The 18922-nt window shown below is 42.8% G+C and overlaps 1 protein-coding gene across 13 annotated transcripts in view; it reads right to left on the bottom strand.

Annotated features, from left to right (window-relative positions):
• The window catches only part of CFAP54 (cilia and flagella associated protein 54), a 223036-nt gene that overhangs the window by 100640 nt on the left and 103474 nt on the right, over positions 1 to 18922 (bottom strand). For all 13 annotated transcript variants that reach the window (XR_005592555.1, XR_005592556.1, XM_039519521.1 and 10 more), the window contains 7 exons: positions 18316 to 18546; positions 17707 to 17849; positions 15269 to 15450; positions 10580 to 10807; positions 9392 to 9615; positions 9159 to 9294; positions 5816 to 5924 (listed from right to left, as the gene is read on the bottom strand). Coding sequence is in view for 11 of the 13 variants with exons in the window: in XM_039519521.1 (XP_039375455.1) it covers positions 5816 to 5924; positions 9159 to 9294; positions 9392 to 9615; positions 10580 to 10807; positions 15269 to 15450; positions 17707 to 17849; positions 18316 to 18546 (1253 nt within the window). In the remaining 2 variants the exon portion in view is untranslated. The remainder of the gene's footprint in view (positions 1 to 5815; positions 5925 to 9158; positions 9295 to 9391; positions 9616 to 10579; positions 10808 to 15268; positions 15451 to 17706; positions 17850 to 18315; positions 18547 to 18922) is intronic.

An 18922-nucleotide genomic window follows, 5' to 3' on the forward strand; every position in this document is an offset into this window, starting at 1 on the left:
GATTCCCAAGCCATATGTAGGCGGTGGGGTCGGAGTGAGATGTTGCAGAATGCAAAACTGCTGAGCCAAAGGCTGCATCAGCTCTGGACTCTTGGACCAATGAGGCAAAGGTGAGGACCGAGGACCAGGTAGTTGCACGACACATCCCCTGAAAGGGTATGTGAGCCAGGAAGGCAGCAGAGAAGCCTGAGCCCTGGTGGAATGTACAGTAAGGTGGCTCTATGGAACATGGGCCAAAACACATGAGGTGTGGATGCACAATGTCATTGAAGATGAAATCTTCTAGGAGGAGACAGGTATGCCCTTCATCCAGTATGCCAGTACGACAAAGGTTTGGGGGCGTTACGAAAGGGCTTTGTCCGCTCGGTATAGATTGCGGACGCCCTACGGACGTCTAGGGAGGGCAATTGTTGCTCTCCTTGCGATGAGTGTGGCTTCGGAAAGAAGACCGGAAGGAAGATATCCTGGTTGATATGAGAGGCCGCCACCACCTTAGGGAGGAAGGTCGGACGTGGTAACAACTGCCCTTGTCCTTGAGGAACACAGTATACCATGGGTCCATTGTGAGAGCCTGAAGCTCGGAGACTCGTCTGGCCGACGGAAAGGCTACAAGGAAAACTGTTTTCCAGGACAGGTATAGCAACGAGCACGTTGTCAGTGGCTCGAATAGGGCAGTCATAAAACTGGTTAGAACCAGGTTGAAGACCTAGGTTTTGGCGGGGCCAACTGGGGGGGGGGTATAAATGCTCCAAGCCCTTGAGGAACCTGGAAACCACAAGATGTAAGAATACGGAGTGGCCACTCTCCGCTGGGTGGAAGGTAGAGGTGGCTGCCAAGTGTACCCTTAATGATGATCGCGCCAGGCGCTGCTGTTTGAGAGACCAGAGGTAGGCCAAGATGGAATGGATCGGGACCTCGGCGGGAGAAACATTGCGTGTTTCGTAGCAGCAGGAGAAACGCTTCCACTTGGCCAGATACATTAACCGAGTGGAAGATTTCCTACCACCCAGGAGAATCCTGTAGAACCGAGGTAGAACAACGTAACTCGGAGCGGTTTAGCCATGCAGCAGCCATGCTGTGAGGTGCAGGGATTACAAGTCCGGGTGGTGAAGCTTGCCGTGATCCCACGTCATGGGGTCTGGGCAAAGAGGCAGGGGAATAGGGTTGGCTACCGACAGGTGTAGCAACGTGGTATACCAGTGCTGCCTGGGTTACGCTGGAGCGATCATGATCAGGTGCGCTCTGTCCCTGCGGAGTTTTAGCAGGACCCTGTGAAGCAGTGGGAACAGTGGAAAAGCGTACAGCAGATGGCTCATCCACGGCATCAGAAAAAACCTCCAAGATCGAGCCTGGGGAGAGGCCTTGGAATGAGGAGAACTTCTCTCTCTTTTCGTTCTCGCGAGAGCGAAGAGGGCTGTGCGGGGAAAGTCCCACTTCCGGAAAACGGAACGGATAACGTCCGGAGGAAATGACCACTTGTGAGACCTTGTACAATTGTTACTATCGCCTGAAACCGAGGCTGAGGTAAGCAGGCTCTGGCGAGACTGGAGTCCAGGATGGCCCCAATGAAATCTATTCCCTGTGTGGGAATCAGAGTGGATTTTTCTACTGATCATCAGGCCTAGACACAGGAATAGGTTCGTGTCGATGACCACATGACTGGTAACTTGGACCCGGTGGTCCCTCGAATGAGCCAATCGTCTAGATACGGAGAACGTGTATCCGACGGTGGCGAAGAGAGGTGGCGACTACCGCCATGCACTTTGAATACACTTGGGCTGTATAGAGGCCAACCGGGAGGGCCGTATACTGGAAATGACGACGGTAGGCCCCAAACCGGGGGTACCTTCTGTGTGGAGGAGAAATGGCGATGTGAAAATACGCGCCCTTCATATCGAGGGCGGCATACCAGTCTCCGGGATCCAAAGATGGGATGACTGTCCCCATGGGTACCATGCGGAACTTAGCTGTATCGTGAACTTGTTGAGTTCCCGCAGGTCTAGGATAGGTCTGAGACCTCCCTTCGCCTAGAGGATTAGGAATTAGTGGGAGTAGAACCCTTTGCCCCTTTCGTCCTTAGGTACCTCCTCTATAGCTCCGATAAAGAGGAGCGTCCGCACCTCTTGCAAGAGGAATCGCTCGTGAGAGGGGTCCCTAAGAGGAATGAGGATGGGTAGGCTTTTGCCCCATTGGTGGTTAGAAGGACCCTAATTTTGGCTTCTTTGGGGTTCTGATTGACGCCTACGACCGCGTAAGCCACGCCCGCTGGCAAAGGCCTGACCTTGTCTAGGCGCAGGGTAAGAGCGGTGAGGCTGGGGACGGAAAAGTCAGCGCTGAAGCACCGGCGTGTGCATGCCGAGAGAGAGCACAAAGTGACCCTGCTGCCCTTTAGGCTTTGCAGCCTAGGGCCAGTTTTTTCCCAGAGAACAGGCCTTTGCCATTGAAGGGCAAGTCCTGTATAGCGTGCAGCAGCTGCGAGGGAAGGCTCGATAACTGGAGCCATGAAATGCGCCTCGTGGCAACACCCGAGGCCAGAGTCGTGGCAGCGGAGTCAGTTGCATCCAACGAGGCCTGGAGGGAAGCTCTCATCAGCTTCTTCCTTTGCTCCAGGAGGGCATCGAACTCTTGACGGGAGTTCTGAAGAACCGACTCTGTAAATTTGCCCACCGCCACCCGTAGTAGCGGCTAAGCAGGGCTTGCTAGTTTGCTACACGAAGTTGCAGGGCTCCCGCCGAGTACATCTTACGGCCCAGTAAGACCATTCGCCTAGCCTCCTTGGATTTAGGGGCTGGTGCCTGCTGGCCATGGCGTTCCGTCCCAATGAGGGACTGGGCAACAAGGGAGCAGGGCGGGGGGAGATGTACATATAGGTACTCCTACCCCCTGGAGGATACCATGTACTTGCGTTTTGATTAGAGGAGGGCCCGAGGAGTATGTTCCTGCCCCCGCCTCATCCGGTGAGGAGGAAGAAGAAAGGCCAGGGACAAGCGGGTCCTGTGGGGCTCGTGCTCCTGGACGACCTCCTGATCTGGTGGTATCTGGGAGCCCGGTTGAACCGGGGCTTGATCTGTACCGGTCGGAGGGGAACGGCTAATTGTCGCCTCTGGCACCCAGAGCTCTGACGGAACAGAGCGAGATGGGATCACCGGTACGCCTCTGGCGTGGTACTACACCCAAGGTGACCAGAACGACCACTGATAGGTCCCCTGGAAGACTCTGGAGGGCACATCGGAAAACAGAGTACTGCGCATATGAAGTGTCCACACGGGACGACACTGATGTGTGGCTGGATGGCCCTGGAGGAGCTGAAAAGCCCTTGGTAGAGTCTCCCTCTCTAACTGACATCGCTCGACGCAGCACCGGGGATCGGTACCGGGAGGCATACCGGTACCGAGAACGGGACCTGCCACCGGAGCGGTGCCGGGCGGTCAACCGAGATTGCGAGGCTCGATATCGGGAGTGGCTACGGGAGTCCCGGTGCCTGGAGCCGTGCCGGGTGCTGGATTGGTGCTGAGTGTCCGGGCCGGCGAACGGGACGCTGACCGGTGCCGCGAGTATAACTGGTACCGAAATGGAGAACGGTGCCGAGACTGTGAGCGGCGTCGGGACCTCGATCGGTGACGGGACCGAGAACGTCTGCGGAACCGCGATCGTGAACGGTGCCACTCTGCGGTGCCGACAGAGGGTGGTCTGATCTAGGCCGGCTTGCCGATCAACTATATAAGCCGCCCCGGCGGTGCCGGGGGTTGAGGCAGCGCAGACGCTGTCATTGCAATCAGCTCCCTCGCCGTGGAAACTGTCTCCGGCGTGGAGGGAATAGTGAGCTCGACCACAGCTCGCGCTGGGGAGCTTTCAGGCACCGGACTCGACGGCTCTTGCGTGGCCGGGGTCGACGGTGCCGATATCGTCGGTGCCATGGCAGGTATCGGAGCCGGGCGGTCCGACTTAGTATAGCACTCGGGCTGCGGAGCAGGGCTCTGATGCAGCTTAATAGCGAGCTCAACCACGGCTTGTACCGGGGAGCGTTCCAGCACCGAACTCGACGGCTCTTGCGTGGCTGGAGGCGACAGTGCCGATATTGTCGGTGCCACGGCAGGTATCGGTGCCGGGCGGTCCGACTTAGTATAGCGCTTGGGCTGCGGAGCAGGCGGCTCTGACGCAGCTTAATAGCGAGCTCAACCACGGCTCGTACCGGGGAGCTTTCCGGCACCGGACTCGACGGCTCTTGCGTGGCCGGAGTTAACGGTGCGGATATTGTCGGTGCCACGGCAGATATCCGTGCCGGGCGATCCGACTTAGCAAAGCGCTCGGGCTGCGGAGCAGGCGGCTCGGACGCAGCAGGAGTCCTGTGCCTCTTCATCCTCCAGGAGAGGGATCCATGCTGAGTGGACGTCGGTGCCGGCGACGGCCGGTGCTGGGAGGCCTTGGCGGTACTGGCGATCCGGTGCCGAGGGAGCGCTCCTTGAAGACTAACCAGCGCTCGGTGCCGAGAGCGGAGGAGCAAGAGCTGCCTCCCTCAGGAGCTGCTTGAGACGAAAGTCCCGCTCCCCTTTGTTCTCGGATTAAAGGCCTCACAAATGCGGCACTTATCTGTTAGGTGAGATTCCTCGAGGCACTTAGGAGAGGATCTCTTGTCAGCATCGGCTTGTGGCCGGCCGAGCATTGTAAAACCCTGTGGACCGGGCATCGTACCCGGCACCGGGTGCGGGGAAGGGGATAATCCCCGAACCCCTGTAAATTAAATACACTAACTATACTACAAACGAATAAAGTTAACTACAACTATATAAATCTGAACTATAATTAACGAGAGAAACTACGAGTAGCTAGGGAAGTGGAGGTCAGCTAAGCCGCGCTCCACTGTTCCAACGACTGACACGGGCGGTAAGAAGGAACTGAGGGGCGGATGGGTCGGCAGGGGTATATATCCTGCACCATAGCGGCGCCACTCCAGGGGGCGCCCAGCCGACCCACCAAGTGCTGCTAGGGTAAAAATCTTCCGACGAACGTGCACGCGGCGCGCGCACACCTAACTGGAATGCATATGAGCAATCACTCGAAGAAGAACAATTTTTATATTTTACAGTGAAAATATAAGAGCATAGACATAGTTGAGAAATTGTTCAACTATTAGACAAAATAAATTTAATACACTGGGTTGATTAGATTTCCAATTGTTTTATGAACATAAATCTAAAGCATTAACAGACAGTCAATAACACTACTTTTAAACTTTTCAAATATGTTTTATTGTTGTAAGTAATAGATGGAGCATTGGGAACCAGAAGTGAGAGCAAGGATACTGTCTTTATTATACTCTCAATGTCATCTATTGTTCAGTGATTTTACCCAACGTCCCTAATTCAACCCCCACACCCTTTCTTGTACATGAAACCTTGACACACATGTGATATTTAGAACCATGTCTTCTTTTTCCTTCTGAAGGACCTGTCAAGGCTTTAAACTTTTCACTATTATCCAATTTGGATAGATTTGAAAAGCTCTTCTTACCATTACAACGCACCTAAGCTATCTAGTCCCTTTCAAAACAATATTTCTGAAGCACTCATACATTTGTAAAAACAGAAAGCAAAGAGAAACAGCTGGATAAGCAAACAATGTAAAGATACAGAAGACAACGTGAAGAGAAAGGAGGCTTATACTGCAAGATAAGAGAACTTAGTGGGACACATGGAGTTGAAAATCAGCTTCTAAAGCTGTATGAAAGAGATATCCTGAGGTAGGGCAAAAATTAATGCAAAACAAAACTTTTTGGAGAAAGAAAGGACTGGATTATATTGGAATGCGTTCTGACCTGTATAAATATCTGGCATCTCAGGAACAAAATGGTGTCCAGAAACTGTCACTTCATTAAATGTGCTGGCAATACGCAACTGTTTTCCAATGAAGTTTCTGCAATTTATCTAAAAAAGAAGGTTTTCCACTTATACTTAAAATGGCCAATATTTTGTAATGTGAGCTCCCCAAGTTAGGCACCTAAATCCATATTTAGATGGCTAAATAAAAGAGGTCTGATTTTCTAAAATACTAAGCACCTGCAATTGCTGTATAAATCAACAAGAGCTTCAGATGTTCTGTACCTCTGAAAATCAGGCTTCTTATTTAAGAATCTAGATGTAAAATCACATGCTTAACTTCAGGCATTCAAGTTTGGAAATTTAGGGCCAAGACATCTACATACTTAAAACTATACCTCATTTCTTGCTTGCCAGAATTAAGAACCATACAATGACATGCAATACACTATTATATATCAGAGCTTTCAATCTGTCATGTTTCTCATAAATATTATTATATTATTAGGACAAATGAGTAAGAATCATGGTATGCTCCTTTAGACAATTAAAAAGTCCATTATTTTGTTGTGGGCTATATATCCAGAACTGGTATAAACTGGTAGAGTTACATTAACTTCAATGAAACTATGGCAATTCACACCAGCTGAGGATCTGGACCAATATATGTCTGTAAGAGCGTAGCATCCTGCCTCTCAAAACTGTCTGAGGGTAAATGATCTGGAGAAAGGGGTAAACAGTGAGGTGGCAAAGTTTGCAGATGATACTAAACTGCTCAAGATAGTTCAGACCAAAGCAGACTGTGAAGAACTTCAAAAAGATCTCACAAAACTAAGTGATTGGGCAACAAAATGGCAAATGAAGTTTAATGTGGATAAATGTAAAGTAATGCACATTGGAAACTATACATACAATATGATGGGGGCTAATTTAGCTACAGCTAATCAGGAAAGAGATCTTGGAGTCATAGTGGATAGTTCTCTGAAGATGTCCACGCAGTGTGCAGCGGCAGTCAAAAAAGCAAACAGGATGTTAGGAATCATTCAAAAAGGGATAGAGAATAAGATGGAGAATATCTTATTGCACTTATATAAATCCATGGTACACCCATATCTTGAATACTGCATACAGATGTGGTCTCCTCATCTCAAAAAAGATATACTGGCATTAGAAAAGGTTCAGAGAAGGGCAACTAAAATGATTAGGGGTTTGGAACAGGTCCCATATGAGGAGAGATTGAAGAGGCGAGGACTTTTCAGCTTGGAAAAGAGGAGACTAAAGGAGGGATATGATAGAGGTATATAAAATCATGAGTGGTGTGGAGAAAGTGGATAAGGAAAAGTTATTTACTTGTTCCCATAATATAAGAACTAGGGGCCACCAAATGAAATTAATGGGCAGCAGGATTAAAACAAATAAAAGGAAGTTCTTCACACAGCACACAGTCAACCCGTGGAACTCCTTGCCTGAGGAGGTTGTGAAGGCTAGGACTATAACAGGGTTTAAAAGAGAAGCAGATAAATTCATGGAGGTTAAGTTCATTAATGGCTATTAGCCAGGATGGGTAAGGAATGGTGTCCCTAGCCTCTGTTTGTCAGAGGGTGGAGATGGATGGCAGGAGAGAGATCACTTGATCATTACCTGTTAGGTTCACTCCCTCGGGAGCACCTGGCATTGGCCACTGTCAGTAGACAGGATACTGGGCTGGATGGACCTTTGGTCTGACCCAGTATGGCCATTCTTATGTTAGGTGTCTTTGAACTAATATATTAAATATGATTATTTAAAATTAGTTTTTATTATGCCATTTTATAATGCCATTATTATGCCATTTACTATGCCATTTGCCATTTTTATACTACCTTATTGTAACATATTGCACAGATTACTGTACACTTGATTTTAAGTACTTCAATCTTATTTAAAAAAATCTTAACGTTAAAAAAAATTTTTTGCTGCCATTGGTGTCTTACAACGGCATTTGCTGTCTGTCTTTAAGTTTGCGAAATATACAGACTCATGGCTTTGAGTGGTAGAAAACTCTGAATGTATGAATTCCTAGTGCAGGCTTCTCATGTTCTTCTTCGTTGGCTTTTTAAGTATTCAGGCTTACTCAATATGAGTAATTCTGACCTTTTTATGGGTTAAGTACTCAAGTGCATAGCAACAAAGCAGTACCTCAAGGGGCACAGTTTAATTAATCAAGAAGTGTATATGGCACCCAGATATATATTCTCAGTTAAAAGGGATACTGTCAAGCATTTTAGGCCTCAAATTTAGATTCTGACCATGTGATGGCATGGAGGTACCCAGTGTACCCTGTTTCAGTGAGGCCTGGCACACCACATAGGCCCTGCATCTGTTTTCCTTCCCCCAAGTTATAAACAAGTCCAGACAAACATCTTTATCAAAGAACACTCCCCTTTCCAGGAGTCTCATTGATTAACAATAGTCATCAACATAAGTAAGACCTTACTCAGCTATATACAGGGCATTCATCCTGTCTGGCTCAGTCCAACTAGTGGTCTCTGGTTTCTTTCTTCTACCCTGCTCTGAGAAACGTCCGTTTAAGGAACCCTTCCCAGTTCTTCTCTGAATTACTCCTTTTCAGACCGTCCTTAAAAGGAGTCTCCTAGCTCTCCCCCCTGGAGCTGGGGTTTATTAATTAGATTCTCCATTCTTTCTTAAGCAGGATCCCTCCTCTTTGGAGAGGAGTTGTAGGTTAACCAGGTGTAGAGCCTTTGCTAGATTCTTCTTCAGCTGGCCTCTTTTCCTTTATTAGCCCTCAAGCTTCAGGGATCTCAGCAGGCCAGTCTTTCCTGGCTGATGTCTCCTATTATCTGACCTGCTATGGGGGAGGAGGCTGCATTTATGCTGGTCCCCTTCTGCCAGCTCATACCCATTTGGTTGGAAGAGAGGGAAGCCTTGCTCTGCACCTCTCTGTAAGGCTCCTGGCCTCAGCCCCTTAAAGAAACAGCAATGGGATTTCCTCCTGTACACATCTGACTCCCGGGATGGCTCCCTCTCTCCCAATATTTTCCAGGCCCTGGTATCTATAATCAGACCTTTCAGAGTCTTAAAGGGTCAATCTAGATGGCAGGGTGGACCAATCATTAAGCAGTACTGCCATTAAGAGGCAGAGTACCCTGTCACATATGCATAATATGGTATAGTTGCATAAACTTTGATCTGTATTGTTCATGAATTTAATCTTAAAGATTCCTGTTTGACAACATTATGAGAAATCTTATTAATCTGTTAAAAACACAATAAATTAAAACATTCTTCAGGATTTAGTTCACAGTGAGATTCAGTACCTAAATAATTAAATAAATAGTTCACCTTGTTTGCATTATCACCCTGGTATTTTATGAAATGAGGCTGAGGACTATCTGGGCCTCCGAATTGCTGTATTCTCTCCAGAAGTTGTCTTTGTGCATATACCAGCAGTGGAGTCACTTGTTCTGCATATCTTTCACTGGAAAAGGCCGAGTAATATTACAAATCAAAATTACTTATGTTTTAAATGAATAATCTAGCTTTTTCCTTTCCATACGCCCTTAAATGTTACTTACTGTGTAATTGTGTTAAAATGCATGGCTATATGTACCAGTGCTTCCCATTTCTTCATTTGGTATAAGAGCTCTATAGTTCTAAGTACCAGACCACATATCCATCTCAAGTCAACCACATTGATATCATCAAGAGGGCAGCAAAAAGTAAGATTAGAACCCCCGTCCTCATCCGCAATTCCTCCTACACAACTTGGAACACAGAAATCTCCTTCGGGATCAAAAATCTATGAGTAGAAGATAATACATTATAATGAACAGTTTCAAAAGTTGATGCAATTAACTGTATTGCAATGAACAATTACACGGTTTTAATGTAATTCTTTCTAGATTGCTTTTCTTTTTGCCCATTTCCTTTTGTTCGCCATATAGACTTCCCCTCTCCCCCCTTGGTCATTGGGCTCCATTTTGTTTTAATCAATGGTTTGGAAGGCACTCCACATACTTTGTAACAGGCACTAAAGCTAGTTGGGAAGTTTTTGAAAAACATTTTTTTTGTCAGAAAATGCGAATTTGTTGAAACCAAAACTGTTCACAATCAGTTTCCCATTTTGAACATTTTTGATGAAAACGTTTCAAAATTGTCAAAAAGTTACATTTTTTGGTTTTCATTTTAAATTTTCATTTTCAAATTTCATTCCAATTTTTATTTCAATATTTAAGTTAATTTATAGTAAAACTAAATTTAAAAGGTTGGAATCAAAAGAAAGTATTTCAAAAATTTCTAAACAGAACTTTTAGATTGACTCAATCCAAAACAAATTTCAGATATTTGGTTTGCAAAATTTTTAAGATTTTGACTTTGCATCCTGATTTGAGATGGGAAATTTTTCAAAATCTTGAAAATTCTCATGGGAGAGGAAAACCATTTCCTGCCCAGCTCTCATTGGCAACACAGAAACTGAAAGATAAAAGGAAAAGGTAAATGTAAAATTGAGGCAGACAGTAATGAGAATAGATGGCTTCAGTTTTTATTGTCTCTTGTAAAGCAAGTTTTTAGAAGGCAAGTTATAATTCTACAACTTAAGAAATACTGTTCTTCTGTACAGGCTGTATTATGGGCAGTAGTTTGAAGTTACCAAAATCAATGATCAGTGCAAGAAAATAATTTCCCCTGATTCCTTTCTCCATTTTTCCATACAATTCAAAGAACTAACTAAAATAGACATATGAATAAAAATACATGTTTACCTTAAGGGAATTACTAGTTTGTAGTTCAATTATCATATCAAGGATTGTATCTGATGCCAAATAGAATGGCAACCAGATGGTGCTGATAAGAAAATTTCTGGTAATAGGAAATAATCCTTGAAGCGAATGTGAATGCTTGGCAATTGACAGCACTTCTTGACTATAGTTCCAAAGCTCTCGGCAGGTATTTTGAAGCAATGTCCAGTGGCCACCACGGTGAGCGAGAACCTATATATAATTTTTTCAAAATGTTGTTATATTTTCAAAGTATAGTTTTGAACAAAGATTCATTCGTCTATCTCAAAACTTAGATAGAAATAATCCTTTAAAATTATGAAGATTTCCTTAAATTACTCACCCTCAGTAAGAACTTACTTAATACATTAATAAAATGATAATCATAGAAGTGTAGGACTGGAAGGGTTATTTAACACAGAGAGGTTATTTAGTACAGTTCCCTGCATTCAAGGCAGGACTACGTAATAACTAGACCATTCTTGATGGATGTTGTTTTTAAAAACCTCCAGTGATGGAGATTCCACAACCTCCCTAGGCAATTTGTTCCAGTGCTTAACTACCCTGACAGTTAAGAAGTTTTTCCTAATGTCCAACTAAACCTCTCTTTCTGCAGTGCAAGTCCATTGCTTGTTGTCCTAGTCTCAGAGGTTAATGAGACTTTTCTCATCAATTTTTCATCTTCCTTCTTGTAACAACCTTTTAAGTACTTGAAAACTGTTATATCCCACTTCAGACTTCTTCTCCAAACTAAACAAATCCAATTTTTTCAATCTTTCCTCATAGGTCATGTTTTATAGACCTTTAATTATTTTTGTTGCTGTTTTCTGGACTTTCTCCAATTTGTCCACATTCTTCCTGAAACGTGGCACCTAGAACTGGACACAATACTCCAGCTGAGTTCTCCCTTGGCAGGAGTGATGAAAAAAATGCTTCCTATTATAAAATTCAAAAGTACACAATTATAACAAATTAGCAATGTCAGATACAGTGAAATAAATTCTGCCCTTGCAACCTCACTGAAATCAGCAAATACAGCCAGGAGAGCCAGCTGTATTTTAAAGAATCCTTATTGAGGTTGCAGGAACAAATCATCCCGATGTGTAGAAAGAATAGTAAATATGGCAGGTGACCAGCTTGGCTTAACAGTGAAATCCTTGCTGATCTTTTAAACACAAAAAAGAAACTTACAAGAGGTGGAAAATTGGACAAATGACCAGAGAGGAGTATAAAAATATTGCTCAGGCATGCAGGAGTGAAATCAGGAAGGCCAAATCATACTTGGAGTTGCAGCTAGCAAGGGATGTTAAGAGTAACAAGAAGGGTTTCTACAGGTATGTTAGCAACAAGAAGACGGTCAGGGGAAGTGTGGACCCCTTACTGAATGGGGGAGGCAACCTAGTAACGGAGGATGTGGAAAAAGCTAATGTACTCAATGCTTTTTTCGCCTCTGTCTTCACGACTTCTGCACTGGGCAACACAGTATGGGGAGGAGGTGACCAGTCCTCTGTGGAGAAAGAAGTGGTTCAGGACTATTTAGAAAAGCTGGACGAGCACAAGGCCATGGAGCCAGATGCACTGCATCTGAGGGTGCTAAAGGCGTTGGTGGATGTGAGTGCAGAGCCATTTGCCATTATCTTTGAAAACTCATGGCAATCAGGCGAAGTCCTGGATTTCTGGAAAAAGGCTAATGTAGTGCCCATCTTTAAAAAAGGGAAGAAGGAGGATCCGGGGAACTACAGGCCAGTCAGCCTCATCTCAGCCCCTCAAAAAATCATGGAGCAAGTTCTCAAGGAATCAGTTTTGAAGCATTTAGAAGAGAGGAAAGTGATCAGGAACAGATGGATTCACCAAGGGCAAGTCATGCCTGACTAACCTAATTGCCTTCTATGAAGAGATAACTGGCTCTGTGGATGAGGGGAAAGCAATGGACGTGTTATTCCTTGACTTTAGCAAAGCTTTTTGATACAGTCTCCCACAGTATTCTTGCCAGCAAGTATGGGCTGGATGAATGGACTATAAGGTGGATAGAAAGCTGGCTAGATCGTCAGGCTCAATGGTTAGCAATCAACGGCTCCATGTCTAGTTGGCAGCCGGTATCAAGCGGAGTGCCCCCAGGGTCGGTCCTGGGGCCAGTTTTGTTCAATATCTTCATTAATGATCTGGAGGGTGCCGTGGATTGCACCCTCAGCAAGTTTGCAGATGACACTAAACTGGGAGGAGTGGTAGATATGTTGGAGGGTAGAGATAGGACAGAGGGACCTAGACAGATTAGAGGATTGGGCCAAAAGAAATCTGATGAGGTTCAACAAGGAAAAGTGCAGAGTCCTGCACTGAGGACGGAAGGATTCCATGCACTGCTACAGACTAGGGATCAAGTGGCTAGGCAGCAGTTTTGCAGAAAAGGACCTATGGGTTACAGTGGAAGAGAAGCTGGATATGAGTCAACAGTGTGCCCTTGTTGCCAAGAAGGCTAACAGCATTTTGGGCTGTATAAGTAGGAGCACTGCCAGCAGATCGAAGGACGCGATCATTCCCCTCTATTCAGCATTGGTGAGGCCTCATCTGAGTACTATGTAGAGTTTTGGGCCCCACACTACAAGAAGGATGTGGAAAAATTAGAAAGAGTCCAGTGGAGGGCAACAAAAATTATCAGGGGGCTGGAGCACATAATTTATGAGGAGAGGCTGAGGGAACTGGGATTATTTAGTCTGCAGAAGGGAAGAATGAGGGGGGGATTTGATAGCTGCTTTCAACTACCTGAAAGGGGGTTCCAAAGAGGATGGATCTAGACTAGTCTCAGTGATACCAGATGACAGAACAAGGAGTAATGGTCTCATGTTGCAGTGAGGGAGGTTTAGGTTGGATATTAGGAAAAACTTTTTCACTAGGAGGGTGGTGAAGCACTGAAATGGGTTATCTAGGGAGGTGGTCAAATCTCCTTCATTAGAGGTTTTTAAGGTCAGGCTTGACAAAGCCCTGGCTGGGATGATTTAGTTGGGGATTGGTCCTGCTTTGAGCAGGCGGTTGGACTAGATGACCTCCTGAGGTCCCTTCCAACCCTGATATTTGTTTGTCATGTTTACATTTGTCCACCCAGAGGGCTTGTCTACATGGGGACTCTCAGGAATATGAAGACAAACCAATTAAAGCTGTCCAATGTGAATAAGTCAAAACACAAACTTATATATGGATGCTCTCATTCAGAGGTAAAGTGGCTTTATTTTGCTGTAGCTTTTATCCATCTAGAACTATTTTTATGTACATTGTCTTCATAGCTTTAGTTAATTTCTCTTAACTTCTGTGAGTATCCCTGTGTAGACAAGCCCTGAGACAAGCATCTCATTTCATATAGGCAAACAGAAACTAGAAGGTAATGATTTCATCACTGTCAAAGGATTTGATCCTCCTCCCAATGATGTTTATTACAAAACTTACATTGACTTCAGCTGTAGTAGGACTGAGTCCAAAGTGGGCTAGATTTGAACAAACAGAAATTCTTTATCTGCCAGGATGTTAGTTTTGTGTTTCTCTTACAAGTATTGATACACTCCAAGTAAGAACTTTTTACAGAGCTACAAAAATAATTTTTACTGTTTTTTTTTTTTACACTTAGTTTTGGAGAGTCTACACAGCACCATGAGAGTGCGCTGGGACTCTATTTTGCCATACGCAAAAAATTATTAACTAAATTCCATTTGCAAATATGTTTCAGTCTTTATTTTTTGTGATATCTGATTCAGAAAGAACATGCCTTGAACTTTCTGATCACTGGTTTAAATTGCAGGGCTGACAAAGGAAATAAAATTATAAATTGAGTAAATTTGATATGGTAATCACTGCGATACAATAAATATAGAAAGCCCACAATGCCACTTTCAGAATATAACCCCATTTTCAGGAGGAAGATTTAATCTGTGTATTTTTATTTTTCAGTGTTTACAGATAGATAATACCATACACAGATATTTTTCAGGTGAACATTAAAGGTTTTATTAAGTATTGTTATAGATGTTTTAGATGTTTGTTACATTATCAAATGTTGCCATAGAAAAAATAAATCCTCATGAATTTAAGACTTGGCAAATAAAGAAAGAAGAAATTTGAAACAGTATTATATTTTGAAATGCACCCATACTTACAGTGCTAGGTCTACACATTCTAAAATGACGAAGGCTCTTAAAACATTTTTTAACTGTTTGCAAAGGCTTTGTATGTTAATAATATTCAGAGCTATATAGTACGTCACTTTACGTCACTTTTTTTAAAAAAAGTGAGAATTTAGGTGAGCTGGGAGGAACAGAGGGGATCCCAAAAGAGCTACAAATAAAATAGTTTTTAAAACATCAAGATTGATCACTTATTCACCATGGCCTTCAACTTTTCTAACAAAGGATATAAACAAATAAACACTATAAACAAATAAGTCTTGCAATACTTTAAGGAAGGATTTAGAAAATATGGTAAGGAAAAATTATGAAAAAAGTGAAAGATGAAGTAGTTATGTCAAGTACAAAAAAGTGTATATATATGATATACAGTGTTTGAACATTTTCCTCAGGATGAAAAATCACTAGTTTTCTCCCATTTAAAAGTTTTTTGAGGTAGTGTAGTATTTAAAAAAAACTAAATATAAAGCAGTAGTAAATATCTTAATTCAAAAGTGCACGTTACCACTGCTCTTCTTAAATGCAGAAAGGTTTTTGTGAAATGCTCTAACAGGATGGCATTAGACATAGCCCGTTCATGCTCTCTGGCGGAAAGAGTAATGGATAACTCTGTATCATTTGTCATTTGAGATCGAGGAGTATCTGCTTCACTGAATTTAGTGCTGTGCTCCGAAGATTTATCAGGATCTTAAAATGAAAAGATAATTGGTTAAAACTAAGTTAACATTCTCAAAAAACATAAAAAAAATCACACCACTTGACTTAAGATTTTAAACCTGCACTTAAATATTCAAAAGTCAGGAAATGCCAAAGCTAACATTATAATTTATAATTATTTTATAAACAATTATTTTTATAAATAAGTTATAGTTATAATATCATAATATATTTTTAGTGAAGTGGAGGTCAAAGTAGTGATGGGAAAATTGGTTGAACCAAAATAGTGTGCCTAATATTTTGTCCATCCTCCAAACCAAACCAGAACCTCTTTTCTATTAAGGAGTCTTCCTCCCTGAAGCCATTCAATTTTTAGGGGAAGTGGCCATTCAGCAAGTTCCCCAAAATCCCGCTGGTGGCAAAGCCCTCTTTGGAGGGAAAGTGGTGGGAGAAATGAATCACACTCTCTTTTTGTGACAATGTTTGTTGATGGTGAAAATTACTTAGCTCTATAATGAGACAAGGTGAGTGATGAAATATCTTTTATGGGACCAACTTCTGTTTCTGAAAGAGACCAGCTTACACAGAGATCTTTTTAGACCTGCTCTTTTTCAGGTACCTTTCCAAGTCCTTAAGAAGAGCTCTGTGAAAGCTCAAAAGCTTACCTCTTTCACCAGCAGAAGTTGGTCCAATAAAAGATATTACCTCACCCACCTTGTCATTCTAATATCCTGGGACCTACATGGCTACAACATCACTGCAATTAGCTCTTTAGTGGTAGGTCTCCTTCACAGGGAATTACAAAATCTAGTAGCCTTTGAGTTACAGATAAGTCTTACTGCAAATGCTTCGTTCAGGTTGAAGTGAAGCTTCTCTAGTACTTGAGCCCTAGAAAATAATATGTACTTCCAGAATTCTAGAACACAGAAATATAAATGGCTCTAGGGTTTCATAAATTCACAATGAGCTCTGAGTTGTAAATAACAAGACTTGCTTAGTTTCAAGTTAGCTGCTGCAGAGAAACCCAGGGAGGGCTGGCATCTAGTTACTACTTCTCCTTAACATGGACAGTATATGTTACTTGAGGGGACAAGTGAAATGATCATGTGCTTGGCCCTCAGCCAAAGACCCTGGAAATGGATCTGCAAAGATAAGGAAGCTAGAACTGTTTGGAAGAAGTAGTTTAACTTCTAGGGAGTAAACTGGAAGCTTATCAGAGGCCTGGAAAAGAGAGGCTCTTTATCTGAAACATATTTACCCTCCTAACCTTTATATACTGAAACTTTTAACATGTACCTTTAACTAACCAAACCTTTTGAATCACTTAATTTACAATCATCACTAGTTCAAAGACAGCGCCACTCAAGCAGCATTGAAAAGAAAGCTAGTGGGTGACAGTAATAATATATATTAAGGAATTTAAGAGGGAGTTTGTGCAGGAGTGTGGGACTCAGCCCGCCCATAATAAAGAAAATAAATGTAAGCCACATTTTGGATTTCAGGACTATGATAAAAGGAAACATTTCTTCACACAATACATAATTAGACTATGGAACTCACTGTCAACATGATGCCACTAAAGCCAAAAATATAGCAATTCAAAAGGGACAGGGCATGTAAATGTATAGCAAGGATATCCAAAGTTGTAACAGTCAAAGTAGCAAAAAGAATATCAGAAGGCAGATAAGACCTCCAGCTTCAGGGCTTAAGCCAATCTTTAACTATGAGTATTTAAGATGAGACCTTCTTGAGGGGAATATTATCTTACATCTGCCCCTGTGGGGCTTCTTGCATCTTCCCCAAAACATCTGGTGTTGGCCAGTATGGCAATCGCTATGTACTTATGTATTCCCCTCTCATTTTTCTGTCAAGGTCACCACTAAAAACTCTCCATAGCAACAATGGCCGCTAAGGAAAGCTATAAAAAAGATAATACTGGCCACAGCTGCTATAAACACCCAATATCAAGATGAGTCTCCTTTTGTAGTATGTGAGGGGAAGGAAAACACAGAGGAGACCTTTGGGATCTAGGAAAGCCAGGGGACCTTTTCCAATCTTCCCCAAATGGAGGTATAAATGACTTGCCCAAGGTCACAAAATGAACCAGTGATGGAGCTGGGAGTAGAATCAAGGGGTCTCCTGATTCCCAGTCCTAATCTAACCTCACCATCTCCATACAGCGTTTTGCCTGTAAGAGGTGGTTCATAATTCTGACAATGTTAAATAAGGTTACGGAGAAAGCTAGGTTAAATAGATTTAGTCTGTTCACACATTCATAACCATTACCAGTTATTTTTCTGCTACTTCCTGATTGTGTTCTTTTAATCAGCAAGTGACTCAGGGTTCCTATGTTGTCATCTGTTCCTCCTCTCACAACTATGATGCCAGAATTATTTAATGAGAATATTTCAGGGTCCAGAACATCATAACTGGAGGGGGGAAAGAAATAAAAAAATAATTCAAAAACTAGATATTGTATTAAAAAAGACTTCAGAACACATTCATAATATTCATTCCACCATCACTGAATTTTGATTATTCTTTGATTACTTTTATAAGTCGTAAATAATGATCAGAAGTTTTAAATTCTGAAAAAAATAAGACAAAAAGAATACTCTATAGCACAATTCCAAAACATTCAATAGACTCAGGAATAGTGCTTTCCTGGCTTAACAAAACAAAAATACTATAATCATCACCCAAAACAGTACAGGGTAACTGTTGTATGATGTAAGATTTGCTTTACCCTTGTGCATAGGAGTTATAATTTTTTTCATGCAACTTCATGAGGGGAGCTAGTCATATAACCAAATTGACCAATGGGATTTTAATTAAAAATGTAAGCATTAGCATTACTAATAAATTCAATGTTTTAAGTATTACAGTACATCATACCTGTTCAAATGTTGTAAACTGCAAACTCCAATATTATATTGCTCTTCCAGCCTCTTTTTAAACAAATTGAAGTGACTAATTGCCAGATAAATGTTCATCTGAGACCTCCAGGGCATCTCCTCAAGACACACCTGATGGAACCTTTTTCGTTGTAAGTAATTACTAACAATTGGATTCAGCAGTACCACCAGAGTGTGAAAAGCTACTTTTTCTATATCATCTCGCTGTTTCCTAAACAAAAACATGTTAATGATTTTGTACATTAGCAGAACAGATGTTGTGCTTTCCAAAGCTATGATGGAGGAAGAATGCTAAAGAGCACACAACAGAATAATCCCATTATACATCAACAGACTTCTACTAGCTCATAAGCACATTATACATTTCTATAAAAAGGACATCTACAGCTGTGATTTTACTGAACCAGGACAGGGTGTATTTTTCTTTTTCAAATATATTTAATTTTAGAGAGATTCTACAACATGCAGGTCAAATCCTGATACTCTCTCTTTTATTACTGATTTCCAAGGGAGTGTTCTCTGAATAATGACTGAAGAATTAGGCTCTGTGTTGTACTCTGTCATTTAAACAGGACATTGCAGCAAGT

Source organism: Mauremys reevesii, linkage group 1 (genome assembly GCF_016161935.1).
Source record: "Mauremys reevesii isolate NIE-2019 linkage group 1, ASM1616193v1, whole genome shotgun sequence".
In the NCBI taxonomy this organism is placed as follows: domain Eukaryota; kingdom Metazoa; phylum Chordata; order Testudines; family Geoemydidae; genus Mauremys; species Mauremys reevesii.